Source organism: Typopeltis vanoorti, chromosome 6 (genome assembly GCF_054136105.1).
Source record: "Typopeltis vanoorti isolate ZY-2024b chromosome 6, IOZ_Tvanoo_1.0, whole genome shotgun sequence".
Lineage (NCBI taxonomy): Eukaryota > Metazoa > Arthropoda > Arachnida > Uropygi > Thelyphonidae > Typopeltis > Typopeltis vanoorti.
The window spans coordinates 93,146,613-93,171,225 of NC_143554.1; the positions used below are offsets into that span (position 1 = coordinate 93,146,613).

Genomic DNA, 24,613 nt, shown 5'->3' on the forward strand with positions numbered 1-24,613 from the left:
TCACCAAAAACAGCAACCCCCACTTAAATGGAACAAGCTGCAGAAGAAGAAGAATAATCCTGAAAGTTATGATGATGGTGGCATAGTTACCAGTATGGCTACCTTAACCAGATAGGTCAAGGGACAGGTGCCAGACAGAAATATCCTGGTGCTCCAGGTTGGAGTTTAAGCAAGAGGCTGGTAACTCTTGCTCAAACTCAGATGCATCCAAATAAGAAAAAGTTAAACACAAATTATTATAATATAATACATTTATTTATTAATTTTATTTCTTTTTTTTTTTTTTTTACCTGATGTAATTTACAGAGATCAATGTTCACCAAGCGGTATCGAGTTGCATTCTTATTAGTCCGTATAGTACATATGCTACCTTCGTTTGTTACATACTCATATTCTGCTTCAAATTTGTCTATAATGCAAACAAGGGGAACAATACCTAATATGAAAAATATAATAACTAATTAGTACAAACTGCATTTATTATTAAAATGTTGGCAGTTAAATGGCAAATACACTAAATAAAGAAAACAAAAAAACTAAATTTAATTCACATTCCATTAGTTTCTATGTCATTTACTACTAAGCTAATAATGTAAGTATACTTCATCAGGCAAATAGAAGTATATTTAAAATCAGATGTACCTCTGTTATATAATTACACAAGTTAACGTTATTGAGAGAACTGTCTACTATCTAAATGAAAAATTAGCATCTTCACATTGACAGCTTCTGACATCCCTATCTGATTCAAGCTGGGAGAGCTCTTCTAAAGCTGCACTCAAACTACCAATTTTTGTGTGTGTGGTGGTGGTGGTGGGGGGGTGGAATTCATTCAGGTACCTTAATCATCATCATCATCACTGCCCATGGATCCACTGCCCATTGGTGTGCAATGCTCTTATCATCATTCTTTGCCATTTCTCTCTGTCCATTGTCAGGTGACTCAAATCCTGTAAACTCTTTCCACACCACTTATCCACTCTTATCTTGGCCATCTGCTTCTGTTTATGCTGTCCATTGTACCAAACATCAAGGGTTTTGATCTTTCTGTTACCCATCCTGCAAATATGTCCAAAAAGAGTTTGTTTTCTTTGAATTATTTTCTGCATTAGATTCTCTCTCTCTCTCTCTCTCTCTGTAGTTTACTTTTGTTCTTCATTTGCTATTTTTTGTACCCATTTGATTAGAATCTTCTATAATGTTCTTTCAAAAGCCGATATTCATTTCACAGTCTTTGCCCATTACCCATATCTCATGACCAAAGAGAGCACTTGTGAATATGTATGTTTCTTTCCAGAAGTCTCAGCTCTGAAGCAAGACTTATTTGTTATCAGATTAGCAGACTATCAGATTTGGTCTGTGAAATGGAAAATTTAGTAATCGACCTGCAAAACAACTTTATTGCTAAATAAAGAGGAGACTCAGAACCTTCTCAATTTGAAGGTACAGCAATAGAAACAGAGTCCCCTGCTCTGGAGAACAAACACAGCAACTACTTCAGATCTACAACAAACCAGTAAGAAGTTGCTGTGTTTCACCAGACAATGATAATCATCTACCATCTAGTAGGTCTAGTATGCAATTCCAGCATAACAGTATCTCTTATATTACAGTATCTATTATATTTGTTAACATGCAGTTAACAAACATAATACGTGAGGCCATGTATTATATTTGTTGAATGCATGTTTTCTTCTGGCTTGTTTCACAGGATATGTTGTGCAATGGGAATATTTTCTTAAAGAGAAAACATGCCATGCCACAAGATGGCATGCACTCTTTATTGCACTTCACCTCAATTAGTAGTCCAAATCTAGTCAAACATAAATTTCTTCAAAATTATTGGATACGGTAGCTTAGATGGCAAAAGCCATTTCTTGTTTACCACAAAGACCGGTAAGTTTCAACCAGGTAAGGTTAGTCTTTTCAATTAGTGCAATTGTATTGCTTCCATTAAATATTTGTTATACTTGATGATCATTACTTTATAATAGGAGATATCACTACTTTCCTTACGGGAGAGTGATGACAAATTCATACCTACATTCCCCATTCTATTCCTGAGAACAGATTAGTATACAGGTCAACATTTGCCCAGCATCAAAGATTTATCACTAACTTTAATATCAAGAAGAACATACAAACAGAATAACATTCTTATCTTATTAGACAGATATTTGCATCTGGAGGGGAGAGTGTAGAAAACGTTTTATGAATGGATTAAAAGCTTTTCAAACCTTTTATGGAAGATTAAATTTGCAATGGATATGCCTAATCACAGTATTTATCCCTCTCCTTTTTTTATTAATGGAGATAATCACAGGTGCCTCTTATATAAACTGTAAGATAATATTTCACAAGAAACAACCTGGTGAAATGAAGTAGTCCCTCCCTACTCAATAAATTACCTTTTAGTGGTGTTGAATGGTTGTCTTTAATGATATTTTTTGGAAAAACAATTTTGCTTATACACAAAAACAGTGATGTGCCATTCTGCAATTACAGATGGGGGGGAGAGGATATTTATAGTCATCATATATTTTCCTGTATGATAATTAATTCCTTATATTGTCCTTCTGTTGTCCTACCATCAGTTCTCTTCTTCAGATAATACACATTTAAATTTCATACTGCTGAAAAGATCTTTATTAAATAAGTTGTTTATAAATACTCATTGCCTGACAATAATAACAGTAGCTTTTTTTTCTGTAATAGGACAAAACAGTCAAACACTTTTTGCTCAAAATATTTCTACATCTTGAATAATCCAATCCATACCATATGCATATATATATATTATATATATATATATATGTTTCAAATGAAACTCACCTGAAATACCATGGGCAAGACACTCCAAATCACAAAAATAAAGTAAGTTGTCATGGCAGCCTTCCCTTACTGTAATGAAAAGGTACTGACCACAGTCACTAATTTCTGCTCCGCTATAAAAAAAAGGAGTATAACGAACTGTATTTCAACAAAAATGTAGAGCTAATGTTAAAGAAAGAGAGAATTAATTTCAGTTAATATAAATGTATGACAATTGGTATTTTGTATTTATATAAATAACTATTTACTAGACAAGTAATTGTACAGCAAACTCCATTTAATTCAACCTTGAATAATTTGATTTTCCATTTAAATTCAAAGTAAATTTTCTCAACTATACAGTTTCACATGCTTTTCATTCTTCTAATGAAATATACTTAACTTTTAATTTGAATACAATCGCCACCTACAAGTGGCAGCTCAGTTGGTGTTGAGGGTGTCCTTTGGTTGAAAAGATATGGGTTCAAATCCCATCTAGGATGTGAAAAACCTTTATCAGGACTTCTCAAATGAAGGTGAGTTAGCCAGTCTAATGGAAGTAAGAGGATTTTCCCTCCCAGAAACTTGGGTTTTTCATCTGCTAAACAGGCAAATGGCAAAAAGTACATGCACAATTTACAGATATAGCAGAAAATGGTGATAGGATTAACCACCTTATCTTAAGCAGTAATCAGGTTTCTAAGATGTCAAGTTACTCGTCTGTGAAAAGCCTAGGTAAGCCTTTGGCTTATCACAAATCTGAATGACTAAGCCTAAACACAAAAGGAAGATGGGATGTGATACAAACTCCACCCTGGCTGACCAGGGTGGAGTCTCAATAGTCTCAATTAATTCAAAGTTTCAAATACCATAAACTAGCCTGTAAAAATAATTTTTTCTGTGGATTTTTTTTTTTTTTGTCTTAAACATTTCAGAGATTGATCTCAAACGTACAATTTTTAACAGAAGTTGTCATTTTTAACACATAACAGCACAAACTGAAAATATGACATCTGTGCTCCTAAAAAATGCTATCATATTTAGCTAAAAAAATAAACTGCACGCAAACATTGCCACAAGCTGCTTATAATGACAAATGCAAAACTTAAGTCTTTCTGTTTAATTTCTAATTTGAACACAAAATGCAATCTATTAACCATTTAATTCAGATTTGAGGTTAATTTGAGATCCAGCAACTAAGGCTGTATTTCATTCTATGCTATCGCATCCGAGTAAATACACCTAGAATCTGTGTTGTTAAAGAAATTTTCATTTCAATAATTGCATTGATAATTGTTATTTCTGTAATCAGTGAACTACATAAAAAGAAATGAAAATATTTTGAGACAAACATTTTATTCATTAAGAAATTGCTCTCCATGGCTAGCATATGTAACTCTATGTAAATAAATAAGATATGCATACAGCATATTTTTTAAATTCAACTGCCTGTTTTAGCAGAGATTTAAATAATACTTTTTAAATTGTAAAAATAATCCTCCCTGTATAATGAGAAAAAATAAAAAATTAATCTCAATGTGTTCCTAAAGTCTATCCCTTATTTAAGTTACATTATCATCTTCTTTAAGCCAGAAAATAAAGCAAGTTAGACAAAATCACTGGCATTGTCAATTTAAACACACACACACACACACACAAAAAATGTAGCTTCCAGAGAAACCAATGTGAAAATGAAAGGAAGTTTGAGAGAGAGAGAGAGATATACACTTGACTGATAATTTTTCTCTGATGATAATCTTATATATTATACTTTGCATACATAGGAAATTCAGCACTACAAGCGTAGAATAAATCACTCAGAAAGAAAGATGTACTTAAGGTAACATTGTGCAGAATGAAACCTACTTAAAGTAAACAGTATAAAGAAGCAATGCTTTACAACGTGAAAAATTTAATTGTCAACTGCATGACAAGCAGTTTTCTACACGTTGCTTTTCTTAGTTTTTTGCTGAAAGGCTGTTAATAGAATTAATGAAAAAAAAATTTCATTTCGCTTTTTTATGTATGCAAAAACTTGCCTGAAATATGCAAATATTTCAGGCAAGTTTTAGATCAAGTAATATTTGTAATAACACATTTCTCTGAAAGTACATAAGCATGATGATGCAACCCATAAGCATTATGGATTGCACCAATCCTATCTAGCATCATACTGGAATGTCACCTAATTATACAAATGTCCCCACTGTTTCATCATCTCTATTTAAGCCTTTGTAGATCACAGAAAGAAATAGCAGGGATCTAGGGGGGGGGACTGTTCAGAACATAATTTTATATTAAATCACATGTGATCAGAATGGTACACTATCTCCAATATCAAACACATTATAATGAAATTTAGTTGAACATGCAGTACAAACTGCTAGTGGGAAAACACTATTGGGAATCATTTCAAAAAAAAAAAATTATAAAGTTAAGGATAACAATTTTCAAAACTTTTGGTAAAGAAAGGCAGCCATCACAATTCACAATTTAGATATAACTGATTTTAGTAGAGCTACAGAACTTTCTTTGAAATACGTTCATATTTATAAAAACTATTATTAGTATTTTTTATATAATACTTTGGTATTATCCCTAATGATCCTGTGGCTAGCACTGTCAATTAGTAATTCCATGTTGAACTAATTCTAATATATATGGTTTAATAAGTTAAATATAGCTTTGATGTTCTGAAATACAATTTTTAAGTGATCTAAACACAAAGATAATAATGGTACCTGGTTAAACAAAGACTATCCTCCCCCTTGCTGTTTTTGTCAGGGAACCAAGGCAATTAAAATGATATCTGCACCATGGTTCTGGACATATATACAGTAAATGCTCGATTTAACGGACTTCGGATTCAACATACAAAATTTCCAGTCTGTATATCACATGTGAAATTTAACACCCTGTTAATTTTAAAATGCTTTTAACCAAGTTTGCTTATAATTAAATTAACAGGTTATTTTTTGTTATTAATTTTCTGTTATTTTTAACAAATTTTGGTGAATAGGCCATCATATGTTAGAAAAACACTGTAGTAATTTAGCCAACATAAATGAGTCACCACTCATAAAACATGTTCGGCGAATGATTAGGATGTGATCACACCGAATGCACTGCGTGGCGTGACTTTCTGCGGCAGTTTTATTACACATTTTCGTAATTTTAGGGAGTTAATTATAAAAAAACAGCAGAATTCAGAAGTTCAAAAAAAAAAAAAAAAAAAACTTGATAGTTTTTTCAAAGCAGGATTACCTAAACCAAGCACCTCAACATCAAACATTAACTTATCTAAAAGTGTGTGTAAAACAATTTTTTTTGTTATTACAGTGCTAATATTGATAAAATTGCAGTATAATGTTAGATATTTTTATTTAAAAAAATCTTGATTTAACGAACACCCCTTAGCCCCTATTAGTCCGTTAAATCAAGGATTTACAAGGAATTTGAAATAGGAAGTGATCACTATTTAGTTCTGAGCAAGAAATTGAATACCATACTAAAAAAAAAAAAGAAAGAAAATTTTAAAAAGAATTCAAGTTCAGCAGCTTTCTGAGTTGAACTGTAGACTCAAGTATACAAATATTATTTCAGAAAAATGAAAGACTTTGAATATAAGAACCAAGCTTCTACAAAGACAGAAAAATCAGATTGCCAAGGTAGACCAAAAAAAAAAAAAAAAGCTTATTGAATTGTCCTAGGAAGTAAGTAAGCAATGTTTTAAAAGAATAAAGACAAAAGGGCAAGAAATAAAGCCAGTATGTAAAAGTAGCTAAACAAAAGTCATGGAAAGACTAGTAAGAATACAGAAGATTCCATATAAATTTTATATGGAATCTTTTGTATTCTATAGAAGATTACAGAGAATATCAGGAAGGTAGGTGGCATAATATTATGGCAGCTATTGAAAAAGCTCAGGAATAAAGAAAAGTACTGTGAAATAAAAAAAGGGATGCATGAAACTGAAGATAAAGATATTGTACAGGTCTGAAGTAATTACTTTAAAAAACTGTTAAATTATATCAGCAACAAAATGGTAGAAAATATTTAATGAAATCAATCAGAAGTACAATCAATACTCGAGGAAGAAAAAAGGCAATCATAAACCTGAAATGTAAAAAATTAGCTGGAGTGTAGATGATATTCAACCAGAAATGTTCAAATAAGAAAGTATAAAAGTGTTAAAGTGACTGATTTCAATAAATCAGAGGACCGGGTCAGAAGATTGTACTCAAAACTCTACTCTGAATGACTGGAGTAGAGTTCTTAATGTGAGAATTAGAAAAATTTCTGTGTTAAATTTTCCAGGTAAGATTTATGCAAGTCTATTTGTGAAGAGGTTAAGAAAATTTGTAAAAGAGAAACTTAGAGAAGAACAGGCAGAGTTCAGACCAAATAGCAACTGCAGGGATTATATTTTCACTTTCAGACAAATAGTTGAGAAATCATGGAATCTGTATTAAAATTTTGTAGATCTGAAAAAGATAATATGAAGGTGTCAAGAGAAAATATGTTCTAAACATAACAATTATGTAGTATAAATGGGACAGTATATCAAGTAATACATAATCTACATTTAAGTTACAATTCAGCAATTAGAAGTGAAGGATGTTGGAAGTTTTCCCACTTGGTTACACTATAAATTAAAGATACCAATGAAGTATTTTCAGGACTGGGGCAACTTGTATATAGAAACTAATGACTTCACATCCCTTGCCTTAGTATCTCATAATGCAAAGATATATATCATTACGGACATGTATAATGCTACGCATTATGGGAAGGGTTACTATCCAGACTGGTTTCAACCTTTACTGAGGTTGAAACCAGTCTCATCAGTGGGAGCCAGACCTAGAGGTGATACTAAGGTTTAAGTAATGCAAAAGTCATATTTTCCTATACGAGTAACCAAAAGGTGTCAGATCATATTAAGCTTCTATATATGAGTTGTTCCAGTCCTGAAAATACTTCAGGCACAAACTTTGTTTGCTTACACTTGGATAAAGGATTAAACCAAGTATATAATTTCTTAATTAAGTTAACTGAAATTGGGTTTTTATTGGTCGGAATTTGATACAACTAGAAACTGACCAGTTTCGCCACATTGACTGGTGGCTTCTTCTGGGTTAGATGAATATACATATATCAGCTTAAATATATAATTTCTTGGTATCTTTAATTTATAGACGTGAAGGAGATCCAGTGAGATAAAATTAGATATAAAACAAGGGTACTATTTCTGTTATTGTTCATTATCTATATGGATCACATTATGAAGGAAAATAACACATTAAACTTGATATAAAAAAAATAGAGATGTAACCTCAACTCTCTGCTGTATGTAGATAATGTTATACTCCTAAGTAAATCCAGGACAAGTCTGTAGGATTCCTTAACATATAACAAATTTGGCATAAAAATAAAAGGACAAGCTTGTGAAAACAGAAAGGAACACTGAAAACATCAGCTGCATCCTGAATTGAGAACTTACAGTAATATATTTCAACTATTTTGGCACAATTTTTAGCAGTGATGGCAAATTAAATATAGAAATAGACAACAGAGTAAACAAAACTAGTATAGCATAAGCAACTGAATAAATTTATATGGAATAAGAGAGAGATTAATCAAAACACTCTACTAGCTATATACAAGACAATATTCAAATGGATCTGAAAGCCGGGTTACAAGTAAAACAAATGATGAGAGACTAGAGACCATGAGAGTTCTGAGAACTCTCCTATATATGGTCATAAATATGAAGATATTAGGAAGAAACTTGACACTGTTAGTATTCAGTAATGTCTTGAGCAGATCTAATCTCAAGTGGTATGATTACTTACAGTGGGAACAGAAGGATTACTGTTTGATGTATGGAAAAAGTAAAAAGTAGACCTAGATCTAGATAGACTAATGCATTCAGAAGTGCCAAAGAAGACTGAAATATATGTTACTGCCCGACTACAGATTTGAGACCCTTCGAGACTCCAACTACAGATTCAAGGTCTCGAATCTGTAGTCAGAGTCAATTCCTGTTGAAGGGGAAAAAGAAATAAGCTGATGTACGAATTGGTCACCAACACGCAAAATCACGTGCTTTATACGTAAAATTTTCCAACTGTTATACAAGTAAAATAGTTACCACTTTAAAAACTACAATGTTCATAAAAAAAGTTAATTTTCCAACATGTAATAATAAACAACTCATCCCACAAGACGGATTGAATACCCTATTATTGGAATGGATTATCCTTCTTCTGACATGCGCAGAAGTGTCTGTGGGCATATAGTACTATCATAGTGTTCTGTGCACTCCTTGAGGATACACATATCAGGAATTTACCTTGATAAGATATGAATTCAGAAGCCATTTTGAAGCGACTGTTTCTAAAATTTCCACAGGATTGGACTTTCAACTATATTTCCAAGCTACCATAAGCAATACATGTGTTAGAACAATGTTCTGTCAGAAATGCAATTCTCCATTCAGTTTACTAGAATGTTAAGATGAATCAAACACAGTTCTTTGTGTAACATGTCCAGCAAATAGAAATAATCAAAGATATCTTCAACAAAACTTTTGCCTACTGTTGTAACTGAAGATTTTTTATTACTGTCTTTAACAATCATTATTTAATGGCATGGATTAATTATAATTAACAAAAAAAAACCTCTGCAATCAATAGTTATTCAGTATAAATTATGAAATATAAAGTAGATTCACTTTTACAATAATGCATACTTGGAATTTATTTAAGTTTTTGACTTTATAAATGAGGGTGATTCCATAAGTTTCTGGCCTGATTAACTTTTAGAGGTAACAGAAAGAAAATAACTATGTCACTTTTCAACATACTTTTTGCATCTTCACAATTAACATTTCTATGCCCTTGAAAAAATAGTCTGTACCTTTGTCTGCAAAATGGTCTAAAACTGCATCTTTTGCATCATTGTCATCTGCAAATTTTCTTCCTCTCTTCAGTTTTGAGAAGAGGTAGTAGTCACTGGGTGCTAGATCTGGGCTGTAGGGCTGTTGTGAAGCAAGTGAACCATGACTCAGCATTCCTTGTCTCTGCTCCTTTATAGTATTGCACAGTTTGTGCAGGAGTGAAACATAATATTCTGCATTCATGGTAGTATTCCTTTCCTTGAAGTCAATCAAGAGAATTCCCCAGTAATCCCAAAAGATTGTTGCCATTGTGTTGTTGGTGGACTGAGTGACCTTGGCTTTTCTCAGTGGTGCTTCACCTGATTTGCATCACTCCATGGATTTCCTTTTGGAAAGAGGATCATAATAAAGGGCCGTGGCTTTATCCTCGGTGACAATGAATTCCAGCACTTCTCTTTGATTCTCTTGGCAAAACTCTAAAAACTTATGGGACTAGGTCACATGATGCTCTTTCTGAACAGAAGAGAGTAGTTAGGGTCAGTGTACCCACGTTGCACTGACCTTTGTTGTGCGAAGCCTCTCTTGAATAATGCGAAAGAAGGTTGTTATAGAAAGCCCCAACCTTGCTGAGATTTCTTTGAACTTTGGACATCTGTCATCGAGCAGTTCCTCCTTAATAAGAGACATTTTCCTCAGTCATCACTTCCACAGCTCAACCATTATGAGGATCATCTTTGATGCTCTCTTTCTCTCTCTCTCTTTCTAGGTGAAACTATTTATTCCATTCCTTCACAGTGGAATATGAAGGCGAAGCTTCCCCCGATAAACACCATCTGCTCGCTGCTAGATAGCACTTGGAGAAAGCCCTTCTTTGGTGAAAAACTTTTATCACAACACAGTATACGCAATTTTTAACATTACAGCCACTTAGCATGCCACATCTTAGTCAAACAAGTGCCCCCAACCGAATGACACAAGTAGAGAGTTGAAACTGGTACACTAACCTCCTCATAGATAGTGCTATCTGTCACGCATGGTGTTTTAAAATTGGCACAAATTTTGTATGTAAGGCTGGAAACTTTTGGAACCTATCTCATATATATCACATAAAAATATGGGTAATAATTCAAAATAGATTTAATTTTGTTATACTATTTAAGAAATTATTATGATTGGGCTAAGTAACAGGATTAATAGAGGTGCTTACATTCGCCACCTTGGATGTTCAGGAAATTCAACACAAAGAATATCTTCAGACTGATCAGTACCTAATCTGTGATAATAAAGTTTTTGATTTTCATTGGCTACAATTTCTGTTCCATCACTTCTACCCTCATGCACTGGATAGCGCTGAAAAGTAATAATATAAAAACACTTAATTCATTTAATGCATCATAAGCTAAAAATACATGCAGAATTGTTTAGTCGTACTAATTTATACAAAATGCATTTAACCTGTCAATTAAGCAGTGACAAAAACTAAAAATTATCAACTAATATAATCTCCAGTTGTTGCTTTTTTATTTTAACGAGAATAATAGTTTCATTTACCGAGTAAGTAATTTAAATCATGAATATAAAAGATATAAATAAAGGAGCATCGGTCAAATGACATCCATCATGGATATTTATATTGTAACAATGGCACTTATTTGTGTTGCTGCCACAAAGTGTTGGCATTAAGCACTGTTTATTGTGTGATAAGCAAAATTTGTATTACACTAAATTATATAAATAAATGTGAAAATCATTTATTTGTAACATTTTTGACTGTATATCACACAATATAAAAAAATGGAACAGAGTAATATACTACATAGCAGAAAAAAATTCAACCAAAATTGAGCACCACAAAAGCTTATGTAAGGTTAAAAGATTGGAGAAGCTCTATTATCCAACAAGAGAGATAAACATAAAGCTTCAGACCTGCTCAAATTAGGATGATTTAATAATGCTTCATAACTTCTTAAACTATTTCATAAGAAATCTACTCCTGTGCAATATGTTAATGTTCTTTCAAAAGAGCCAGTATTTAGTGGAGATGGCATGTTCCCAAGTCCTGACCATTAAGGTTCATAAGAAGATGTGTGTTTTATGTTCTCCAAATGAACTGAGCCAGATCTTCCAGACTATACAAAATATGACAAACTACAAGAGCAAGCAATTGGATATATAATATATTTGGAAAGTTTAATGAAGAAAGTTTGTTTTGACTTAATGTGTTGTAGCTCTCTCAATGAAGTAAGGCACGCATAGAACATATTCATAAACATTCATAAAAATTCAGTAAATTTCTTCAGTAAATTCATAATTTACTGAAGGATAGTAATTACTGTCTTTGAGTAATTACTAGACTGAAGTAATAACCCCTGTTATTACTGAAGACTGGTATTACATTAATACCAGTCTTCAGTTTCACTTCAATTAGGATTTAAATGAAAAACTATATGATTGCCCAACTCAATCTTCTTCTTCAGATTCATTCCCACTCAAATAGGGTCAAAAGCAGATCAACCTCCTTCACTCAATTCTGTCCAAGGCCATTTTCTCCTCTAGTCTGAGGTTTTTGGAAGTCCCTTCTCAAGCTGTCCTGTCATCATCATTATTTAGGTATCTGCTTAGTTCTTTTGCCCGGGGGCTTCATCTCCAGCACTCTCCGTGTTATCGCAATGTTATACTTCCTGCTGCTTCACTACAATACAAGTACTCTGTCTTATTTCTACTGATCCTCAAACCACTGTTTTCCAAAACTTTCTTTCATTTTTCAAGACTTTCTTCTGATTCCTGTTCAGGGTTTGTACAAATCACCACATCACTGTTTGCCCTACTGAATATATTTATTAAATACAAATGTTAACATGCTAATACACTGGTTTCCATAACTTAAGGAACAAAAAGAAAAATTGCAATAACTTGCGTGGGGAAGGGAAACATGTGAAAATCAGGTACATTATAAAAAGTGACGCCAAGTCTGGTTATCATATACAAATGAGTGATACTGTCAGTGGTATATGAAAATGAGCATAAAAGTGGGCAATTTGGGAGTGATTTCCATTTTGTGTCTGGAGTAAGCGCAAGACATTTTGTGATAGCAAAATTCTTGAATATGGTTACAGGACATCATTTAACCAATGAGTTCAGGTGTCGATCCACCTGAATTCATTGGACTAGAGGCCAACCAAAGTCAGGTGGAGGTAGTGAGATGGCTGCATGTGAGTTGTTCCATGGTTCACAGACTATGGAACCAATTCCAACACTCCCAAACAGCATCCCAGAGATAGAGTGAAGGAAAGCCATAGACTACAACTGCAGTGAGTGAGTGATATCTTCAATTATCTGCTCACCAAAACAAGAGTGCTACCTCGATTTCAGCTACGATCTAACCACACACTGGCTACAGGAAAATTAGTATCTATTTCTACTGTGCACAGAAGACTTTGCAAATGAGCCATACTCCACTTCATATCAAATGGACCCAAGACCAATGGTGGTAGGTATACTGTTTACAAATAAGTCCCAATTTGCTTTACAAAGCGATACCAAGTGTGGCCTGATATGGCAAGAACTAGGGACACATCATCATCCCTTTAATATCCATGAACGGGATGCTTATGGTCGAGGTAGTGTGATAGTTTGGGGGAGGCATCTTGTTGGATGGACACACCGACTTGTATGTGCTTCCTAGTAAAGACAAGGTAATGGACCCCCTCCCCCCCCTGTTCCTCCATATGTGGGTGTGATGGGAATAGGAGAGACATTTATGTTACAATACGATAATGCTTCCTCATTGAACAAAGCTCATGGACACAAAAGCTTCAAGAAGAGACTATTATACAAGTGGACTGGTCTGCCAGTCTCCTAACCTTAATCCTAATGAGTATGTCTGAGATGCTTTAGGTTGACATGTTGCTGCTCTCAGCTCCCCTCCCCAAAAACCATGAGATACTTAGAAGAGCTTTGCAGGAGCAATGGTTGTTATTACTAACTGAGCTACTGGACACCATTATAAACAGTATGAAACATCATTGTGAATGCTGTATTGTTGTGAAGAGTGACCACATTCCTCGCTGAGACACTCTGACCTCTGATTTTTGATGGTTATTTTCATATACCCATTTGGTACTGAATTAAACTTTTATTTACATTTTTGTGGGTATTTCTTTTGCATCTCAAAAGTTTTTGTCATCGTGATTTTTCTTTGTTCCTTAATTTATGGAAACCCATGTATATCAGTATATTTATCTAACATAACACCACTATACAATACAACACTTTAGTGCAGGAGCTAGATGATTGCTTGACAATGTTTTCAATCACTGAATTCAAAAGTTCAGATTTTTATGCCCAGAATATAAAATGACCCCCGATTTCAGTTTTTTTTAAACTTCAAGTATCATCATATACACCAAGATATACCGTAATTGAAACAGCATCTAATGGAAGGGACTCTGGGTTTGAGAGTGCTGGATATATTCACAGGATCAAAAGATTTGCCCATAACTAAGTTGGACACATTGCCTCTGAACCTGCAAGGGAAGGGTATTAGCGATGTAGGAGATGATAAAAGGATATCTGAAGGAAGCAACATTGGACTGTATACCCAGGTCAGGAGGATAAATCAGGTAGGAGTTAGATGGCTGAGTAGTATATATCTTCCATAATATTTTCTTTTTATTAAGCATGAGTGGCAAAAATAGAAAATGTTATGGAAGGGTGATCAGCAAGCTCACAAGCAGTACAAGACTCAGGCAAGAAAGGTGACCAGCATGGAGGAAGGTAAAATCAAATTATAAGAAGTAAATAGCCAAGCGAGCCAAAGGATTCTTTCACTACATGGCAAGTAAATGGATGAATGAAAGAAAAAATGTAACAAGTGCTGATGTGATGGTAGCAAAGTGACAGAAGTAAACAAAATTATTGAATTACTCAGTGACCACTGCAAGAAGCTATCATCCAAGTGAACATATTGCTACAATAGATGTGAGAAGAACATGAGAATAGAGGTTAATGAATTGGATGTACTTAAGATATTGCAGAATCTCAATGCAAATACAGCCGATGAATTAGAAACTTTTTGTATATTTTCAGTTTCCATATAGGCATGTGACTACCAATACCAGTCCTCTTCAATTCTCTGCACATAGTTTGGTGAGATTTGCATCAGAATATCTTTCATTAAATGCTTTGGTAAACTGCTGCACGCAGGAAGTTGGAAGTTCTTGTCCATACAAACCGTTTCAGATGACAGTGATCTCATTCCTGACAGAGTGTCTTAGAACCACAGTTACACCTCTTAGACAAGCAATATGGATTATTTTTTCACTGATTAAGCACCCAGGATATCTCACTTTTTGAGAACCCAATCAGCTCTGCTTCAAAATCATGGCTCCAGTCAGATAGGCACCCACAATAAACCCTTTACTGAACTCCAAAAGAACCTTAGTTTTTCCCACTGTGATCAATACTATTGACAATTACTGACAGTCTTCTTCTTTCACTCTGCCTTATCCATTGTTAAACGGGGTCGGCGCACGAATCTTTAACCTTCCTCTTCTAAGTTCTCCGGTCCAGGGCATCCTTCGGACTCCATCCGTTCTCCCTAAGATCCTCTGTCATCTTATCCCTCCACCTGAGCTTGGGCCTCCAACTCCATATACTCCACTCGTTTACCAACATACTCCTCACCCTTCCTCTCAACATGTCCAAACCAATTACTGACAGTAGCATTCTTAAATAATTGCCTAGAATATGTGACCAAGTATTTTGCATATACGTTGTGTAAGTTATGTTTGCATGCATCTGCATCGAGGTTTCTAATTCAGTGGGCAGTAGCTCACATATTAAAAGAATCAATGGTATGACACTGCTTCTGACTATGTTGTTTAACTTTGCTCTGGAAGAGTCCCAAGGGAGTAGAAGGATTAAAATAGTTCCCTTGCATAAAGGAGAATTCAAAACTGTGACAACAAATTACAGATGATTCAGTATTTCGGGGGTGGTGGTACAAGTACTGGAAAAGTTGGTCAAAGACAGAATTCAGGAATGGATAGATAAGAATATGATACTCTATTGGAGAAGACTGGCTTTATGAAGGGTAGGTCATGCCTTAGTAATTTATTAACTTTTTATAACAGAGTGACAGATGAGTTAGATAAAGGATATAACTACACAGTGATAATGCTTGATTTAGCAAAGGTTTCTGACAGGATACCACATGGAATTCTGTTATGCACTGGAATATGTTAATGGAAATGTACTCCAGTAAACTGATGCTAGGGGATCTGGGAATGTTGGTGGATAAGGAATTCAGAGGTCATATTGCAAAAGGTAGCCATGATAGTTCATAAGATTATTCAGTGATTGAAGAACATGCCAACATGTAGACATGGGTAAATTATTATTCCTCTTTATAAGGCCTTAATAAACACATCTAGATTACTGTGATCAGATCTAGTCACTTGGGTTTCTTGTGGATGAGGAAATGGTGCAGACAATCCAGAGGTAAGTGGTGCATGGTCTGTGAAATGATGATCGCCTTGAGGGTTGGTATTGCAAAAGTTGGTTGATATGCAGAAAAGAGTGGATATGATAGAAATGTTTAAGTTACTAAAAGTTTTATAGGATTATTGCACAGGAAATTTTCAGCATTTGGCAAGAGGGGGGAACAGAACAAGGGGTCATCACTGAAATTCAGCAAGCGTGCGAGGACTAAAATTTTCACTGGAGAGTGATGAATGGATGGAATGGTTTGCCAGTATCTGTTGTGAGTGCTATGTTGATTAATACATTCAAGGAGAGGTGTGACACAGTGTGGTTCATCCACAACGTGGAAGTCCCCATGCAATAACAGCAGCAATCCCAGTAGAGAACAATGACATTCCATATCGCAAGCCTTTTCTTTGATTCAACTTTACTGTATTCTGTATTATTTTCTGATGTTCATCCATCAGCCACCTACTATCTGTGTAACTAGTTTCTGCTTTTATCCAATTTCCTTTAACTTCCATAAAAAATAAAAATAAAAAAAATCTATGCAGCATCCTGTCAAATGTTTTGCAAAGTTAAGCAGTATCACAGCGTAGCCATTTCTCTTATTTAAATCACATCACTTTATCGTGGAAAGTGAATTACTAACCAAAAAAAAAAAACCTTCACCCCCCCCCATAGTCCTATCAACTCATTTTTGAATATTTTCTGATTTTATTATGCTTTAATCATGACTGCAGAGATACTGATTGAGATATAATTTGCTATTACCCTTTCTCTCTGAGCCTCCTTTATATAACAGGACTATCTTGCCTTCTTTCCACTTTGGATTTTGCCAATGTTGAGACCTAAACAGCTTGTTCAGAGATCATGCCAATTCTGATGCACCTTCTCGGAACACATAGGACAATATGACACTGGATAGGAATCCAGTGCCATATGAATATATTCATATACTGTCATATCTTAAACAGCCCCACTCATCTACTTCTATTCTCATGCTGATTCCTGTCATATCAGTCTCTGCATTATTCTACACATGAATGATACCCTCTCTCCCAGAAAGTGAGTATTCAGTAATTCACTCATGTCTTCTGCTTCTATTACCTTCCCATAATCTATATTCATTACAGTTAGTCATCCGTAATCATTCTTCCTTTTACTTGCCAACATAGCAAAAGAACTATGTAATTTCCTTTAGCCTGTTTGGCTAATTTCCTCTCATAATCAGATTATGTCTTCTTTACCACACTGAATAGCCCTGCTTATGCTTTGAACTGCTCATGAGCATGCAAATCACATTTCTCTTCATATCCATCCAATTTTATCAGCTCTCTGATAGTACTCTTATTGACTTAACTTTCACTTGATTTATCCCCCCTGCCTCTGAATACATTCATGACCCTGAGCTCATGGGGAAGTACTGAGGATAAGTCATGACTTTCAAATCCTGTCTAGAATACAACAAATCTTTATAGGTGCTTTTCTACTGAAGATGACTTAGTCAATCTCATTGGAAGATGGCAGAGGGTTTTTTTCCCCCCTTCTCTTTCTCCTGGAAATTTTCATTTCTTATCCTACAAGACAGCAAGAAGAACACACATAAAATTAAAAGATATAATACTGGCTTTGGCTTCACAGCCTTAGTTGATTCAGCCATAATTAAGAAAACAATGCTTTCTTCAAACAGGCCCTGACCATTTCTGATGCTCTAACATCTTTCCCCCCTTGCAATTTTTCATGCCATAGCACTGCTCGGGAACTACAAACACAGGAAGTAGGATGCCTCATGAGTTTGTTGCTCCACATATATATCCTTCTTAACTTAAAATTCATAACAAGTAACAATTTGTCTTCAAAGTGGTTACCTCAGTTATGAATATAACCTCTGAGGCTATCACTAGATCCAGCCTTCTCAAACCCTGGGTCCTTTCCATCATATGCTGTTTCTAATAATTATCTTTCAACAGGAGGAAAGGGTACATGAGAGAAAGGAAATTCCATTTCTCTCCCCCACCTTTGCTTTTTCCTCCTTCCAATCTAGGTCTACATAGTTGATGTCTACCATAAGAATTACATGCTCTATGCTCAGTGAGCTAACTTGCCATACATCATCTACAACTCCCTTTACATCTCCAAGCCTATAGTTAAGTATAAACCTAAAAACTAACTACATATTTTGTCATGATGGCTTGTATCTCTCACACCAGATTAGCCACAAATGTGCCTTCTCTTGTCTTTGTGTTACTTCTGACCTCATCTTGGGACCCAAGAAGAGTTCAGAAGGAAAAAGAGTTGCAATTCTTTTTGTAATTCATCATCGCTTTGCAAACTATAAGGTGAGTGTTTATGAGAAGCTCCGTAGTCAATTAGCATCAATAGATTAGGTTGATGAATTGTATAGAAAATATATCGATGCACATGGGGAAATGATAAGTATCTAACACAAACAATGCAAATTTGAAACTATCATGTATTTGGGAGAGACTGATCTTCTAAACCATTAAACCTTTCCTCCAGTCTCAAGAAAGATGATTTTCTTTAGGAGTGTGGAACTTCCATTTAGGACTTTGTTTTCCTTGTTTAAATTTTTTTCCCCATACATGTTTCATAAATATTTTTCCATACAATTGACTATGCCTACATATGAGCATATTATCTCATAAAATGATGGCAGGTTTGACTTCAACAAATTACTGAAAATAGACACATTTTTTGCTTATTTTATCATATGTAATCATCAGCTTCCCAAAAATACCAAATTAGTATTTTATATATTCTTGATGTTTTTCTAATTCAAATGCAAACCTTGTTTGATCCCAATGTGAATGACCAAAATTACAGGTAGATCAAGTTAGTCATTCAGAGAAAGAAAAAAAAACCACCATCTTACTATTTGGATAGAAAGTGACTCACAGATATATAAAGAATGTACAGCCTATAGAAGTCTTCTTGAGGAGATCAAGAACAAAAGCCATTAGTTGTTTATTATCTTCTCTGTGAGTTGATAATTATAGCTATTTAAGAGAAGAGTGAATTCAATGTGTAAGTTCTTATTCCAAAAGAGCATATGTGAAATATAAGCATAATAAGCTGATGGACTACAGGTTTTGATGGTACCTAATTTCTGAGAAGAGACACGATGATGGGATGTAGAATGAATACAGGTGTTGGTTTTGCTTCTATATACTGCAAAATGAAGATGTCATCTGACTGTCTGAAAATTAGTAGATCTAGAAAAAGGAAGATAATCATAAACTGAATTCTTGGATGAACTGTGTAATATTTTGGACCTTCAATTTTGCTGTTGAACATTCCCATACTGCAAAAACACCATCCAAGTGGCATAAATGAATGGATGAATAAATAGGAAATAAAGGCTTAAGGATATGCTGCTTTTCAATGCTAACATGATTGTGTAAGCAGAAATAATTACTGCCAATGCTGTTCCTTTAATATGTCAGTAGTTTTATTCATTATTATTATTTTTTAGATAAAATAATCTGTGTTAGTTGCAAAGTCAGATTGTGTAATTAGGTCCGGAACAAATCTTATTATTAACTAGTCAATGTTTTGCATTTAAGAAAGAACTGCCACTTCCTAATTTAACCAAGAAATTAGAGTTCTTGCCTCTCTCTCATAAAGGAATGATTACTTTAATTCAAGCTGATCATGTATGAAAACAGTCATAGCCTAAGGCTAAATTGTGTTAAAATGACTATTTTCAATACAATAAAGGTGCACAAGCACTGAAAATGCAAAAAATTTCCAATGCTTGTGCATTTGTGGTACACTTTGGTACTGATGTGATGATTGAATCTAATGAGGATCAAATTCAAGATGCTTACATATTTATTTTCTCCAAATTTGATGGAGAATTTTAATCTGAGTCTAAAAGCGTTGAAAGAACGAATCAGCTGTTGCATGGCATTCACTTTACTGATGTGCAGAACACATCTACATATCTACAGTAATAAGATATGCCAATGGGTGGAGATGGGAAAAGAATTGTATTTTCATATGGGCAAGACGATTACAACACTAATGTTCTGATCCAAGGGAACACCAAAAAATTTCTTTGTAAAAACTGGTCACTGTATTTAAAGTAATTTGCTGAGATTATTAGTCTTATTTAGAGAGAGAGAGAAGATATCTGTAGGAGATAATTTTGTACAAGCAGAGTGGATGATGTCTAAGATTTTGGGCAGATCAATGCTAGTACATACATAGAAAAGAAGCATCTAAAGCAGAAATTATATTACTGGGTGATATGTTGGTTTGCTTGATATGGTGGAAGAGTTGATCAGTATTTTTTTCAATAAATTTTGAATATTTTAACAATGGTTTAGTAGAAGTTGTTGCTTATATGAAATTATGCAGTATATAGGGTAGCCTGGTTTGTGTATCATAACTTGTCTGAAAATAGAGTGGATGCAGTTTGTACAACATGGAGTATTTTTAGCAGTATATTTATCTATTTTGTGCTGTCTTCTTTGAGCTGATGTAAAGGTTTTTCAGTTTGTTTTATAATGTATGGAATGGGGTTTTCAGTGATTAATTTATCTGTTAGAATCATTGATAATATCTAGGATTTTATTATGGTAATCTGTTTTGTTTATTATTACTATAATATCTCCTTTATCAGCTTTACTGATAATAATGTCAGGATTATTTTTTTAATTTTTTTTATCATTATCATCATCACCACAATCAAATTCATCAAAGTACTTATCATATCCTGTACAACCCTCAAGGGATGTACAGGATAGGATAGTACTACATGAAAAATTTACATCATTACTAACTTCCTATCTACAATTTTCCTCCAATTCAGTCTGTTACTTGTCAAGACTCCAACATTACCAGTTCTTATATTTCTAAAATCTAAGGCACTTTGTACTGTAACAATCCACCTATATCTTGGTCTTCCTCTGGGTCGTTTTCCTGCCAACTTCACAAAGAACACCTGTTTTGCTAATCTTTTCTCGCCCATTCTGTTTAAGTGACCATATCACCTGAGATTAGCTCTGCTAATGCATTCCTGGATGCTGACAATGTCAAGTTCTTTCCTAATATCCTCATTTTTAATATGATATTGCCATTGATGCCATCTGTTCACGCCTCTAATCTTTCTCAGGACTCTCATATCTGCAGTCTCTAGTCTTTGGTCAAGTGTTTTACTTCTGACCCAGCTCTCAGATCCATAAGTTAAAACTGGTTTGAACACTGTGTTGTGTACAGCGATTTTAGTGACTAATTTCTCTCCTATTCCATGTGAATTTATTCATTTGACTGTCTACCATACCAGCTTTATTGATTCTGTTGTCAATTTCCATATTTAATTTACCATCTTCAATAAAAATCGTGCCTAAGTAACTGAAATGTTTTACTTGTTCCACGGGTTCTCCATTCACAACACAGTTGATATTTTCAATGATTCTACCTATTTTCATTGTCTTTGTCTTTTTTATTGCTGACCTTCATACCATATCTATCACAACAGTTATTCAATTTAGTCAGAGAATCCTGAAGACTTGTAGCGGATTTATTATTGAATAATAACTGAATAATAAGAATAATTGAACAATAAATAGCGTATTGAATAGCTTCTCTCTTGGCACCTTGTCATATGTCTTTTCCAAATCGACAAAACTTAAAACTTTTATACCACGATACTTCAGCATTTCTGGTCGAATATCATCTACTTCTGCTGCCTTTCCACATTTCAAGCCTTTGAAGGCTTTTTCTACTTCAAGTATGGATATGTATTCCTGACTGCATGCTTGGTCAGTGTTTTTTATCACTGTGCTGCCATCACTGCTTGTTTCATTTAGCAAATTTTCAAAGTAATTACTCCATACTTCAAAGATATCTTTTTCTCCAGTTTTCATGTCACCTTTATCATCTTTGACTCCTTTTATAGCACTCTTTCCTCCATTGCTAAGCTTCTTCAACAACCTACAGAATATTTTGCCACCTTCTTGATATTTATTTTCTATGTTCTTGCCAAAGTCCTCCCATGACTTTTGTTTGGTTAGTTTTATACAGTGTTTAGCTTTCTTACATTTGTCTCTGTATTCTCTAAGAGCAAAAGCTGACTTATTTGCCAGGAACGTTTGATATGATTTCTTCTTTTCCTTCACTGCCTCTTTAACTTCCTGTGTCCACCATGGAGTTCTGATTTTTCTATCCTTGCACACAACTTCACCACATGCCTCTCTAGCTGAATCAATCAGGGTTTTCTTCAAGGCTTGCCACTGAGTCGCCAAGGTTTGGTTCCTGTTCTCAAACTCTTTCATTTTTCCTTCAATAATCTTTGGGTAATTTTAGTCTACAGTTCACATCTGAGAGCTGCTCAACTTTTATTCGCTTTAAAACGTTCTTACATGTCATTCTTTTCAATATGAAATTCAATTTTATCCTGCTCAAGACTAAATAGTGATCACTTCCAATTTCAAATCCTCTGTAGACCCTGGTGCAGGACACCAGGGAGAAAACATCACTATCAACAATAACATAGTCAATGAGACTTTTCTTATTCCTTGGCTCTTCTCTCCATGTGAATTTGTGCACATTTTTATGTTAGAACATGGTGTTAGTAATAACCCGTCCATGTCCTGAGCAGAAATCCAACAGGTAATTGCCATTATTATTAGCTTTGCTCTTTTCTCCAAATTTTCCCAAAACATTTTTGTATGTCTGACAATCACTTTCTACTCTGCTATTTAGATTCCCAACAAGAACCAACTTTTCATTTTTCATTGTGTCAGTAGCTTTCTCTAGAGCCTCAAAAAATTCCTCCACTTCTACCTTAGTAGAACCTTATGTGGGACCATAGGCACAAATAAGGCTCATTGTCCAGTTCCCCATTCTGATATTTGCCCAAATCACTCTACTTGACACTGCCTGCCATTAAAGAAGATGAGACTTGTATTTTGTGTTGAATACTATGGCTACTCCTTTTCCTTGATTGTCATTGCCTGAATATAACATTTTGTATTTATTGCTCAGAAAGATCACTAGTTTTTGGCTTTTTTGTTTCAGTCACCCCTTTTATGTCGATCTGGTACTTATCTAATTCGTTTGCTAGCTCCCATTTGTTTGCCATTCAGGCTTCTTATGTTGACAGTACCGATCTTTAACTCTGGTCATGTTGAGTTGGGGTGTGGTTTCAGATTTGTTCCAGTAGCTGACTTTTCGCTGTTCACCCTGGTTCCCTGGTGAAAACAACGGGGGCCTTGTTTAACCGGGCGACGCCCCAGCTGGCATTACATTTTGTCATGTTGTACCATCATTTTGTATTTTGACTTAACCAATAGGAATACAATTTGGTCGGCTAAATCCCCAATTGCCAGCCCATCCTCGTTCGTTCAGTATCCAGGTAAATACCCAACAGGGTGCACCACAAGAAGGTGAGGATTGGACATTAGGTCAGAAGCCCTGGTCGGTTCTCCGCGTTCCTTTAAAGGCTATGTGGAGGTCTCCTCTCAGTTATCAGCTTTTGTGATAGGAAATTTTGTATAGGATTAATTTTTTATTATTTATGATATTGTTTATCTATAGTAAAACTATTTTATAGTAAATGTTTATTTATAGTAAAACTAGCTAAACAAAAGTCATGGGAGGACTTTGGCAAGAATATAGAAAATAAATATCAAGAAGGTGGCAAAATATTCTGGAGGTTGTTGAAGAAGCTTAGGAATGGAGGAAAGAGTGCTGTAAAAGGAATTAGAGATGATAAAGGTGAAATGAAAACAGGAGAAAAAGATATTCTTGAAGTATGGAGTAATTACTTTGAAAAACTGCTAAATGAAACAAGCAGTGATGACAGCACAGTGATAAAAAACACTGACCAGGCATGCAGTCAGGAATACATATCCATACTTGAAGCAGAAAAAGCCATCAAAGGCTTGAAATGTGGAAAGGCAGCAGGAGTAGATGATATTCGACCAGAAATGCTGAAGTATGGTGGTATAAGAGTCTTACAGTGGCTGCACTGCATAGTTCAGAAAGCCTGGACAGAGGGACGAATTCCCGATGATTGGAGTAGAGCTCTCATAGTACCCATATATAAAAAGGGAAATAAAACTGAATGTGAGAATTACAGAGGTATTTCCCTACTGAGTGTCCCTGGCAAGATCTATGCAAGTATACTTGAGAAACGGTTGAGAAGAATTGTGGAAGAAAAGCTTGGTGAAGAACAAGCTGGATTCAGGCCAAATAGAGGCTGTCAGGATCAGATCTTCACTTTACGGCAAATAGTCGAGAAAGCATGGGAATATAACAAAGATCTGTATTTAAGTTTTGTCGATTTGGAAAAGGCATATGACAAGGTGCCAAGAGAGAAGCTATTCAATACGCTGCAGGTATATGGTGTCAATGGGGCATTATATCAAGCAATACTTAGTCTTTATTTGA

General features: G+C 34.7%; 1 protein-coding gene across 1 annotated transcript in view; it reads right to left on the bottom strand.

Moving 5' to 3' along the window:
- The window catches only part of LOC150105711 (prolyl endopeptidase), a 156,013-nt gene that overhangs the window by 91,769 nt on the left and 39,631 nt on the right, over window positions 1-24,613 (bottom strand). The window contains exons 6-8 of the mRNA XM_090395028.1: window positions 10,917-11,059; window positions 2,833-2,945; window positions 291-436 (exon numbers count right to left, since the gene is read on the bottom strand). Of these exons, the coding sequence (XP_090251154.1) occupies window positions 291-436; window positions 2,833-2,945; window positions 10,917-11,059 (402 nt within the window). The remainder of the gene's footprint in view (window positions 1-290; window positions 437-2,832; window positions 2,946-10,916; window positions 11,060-24,613) is intronic.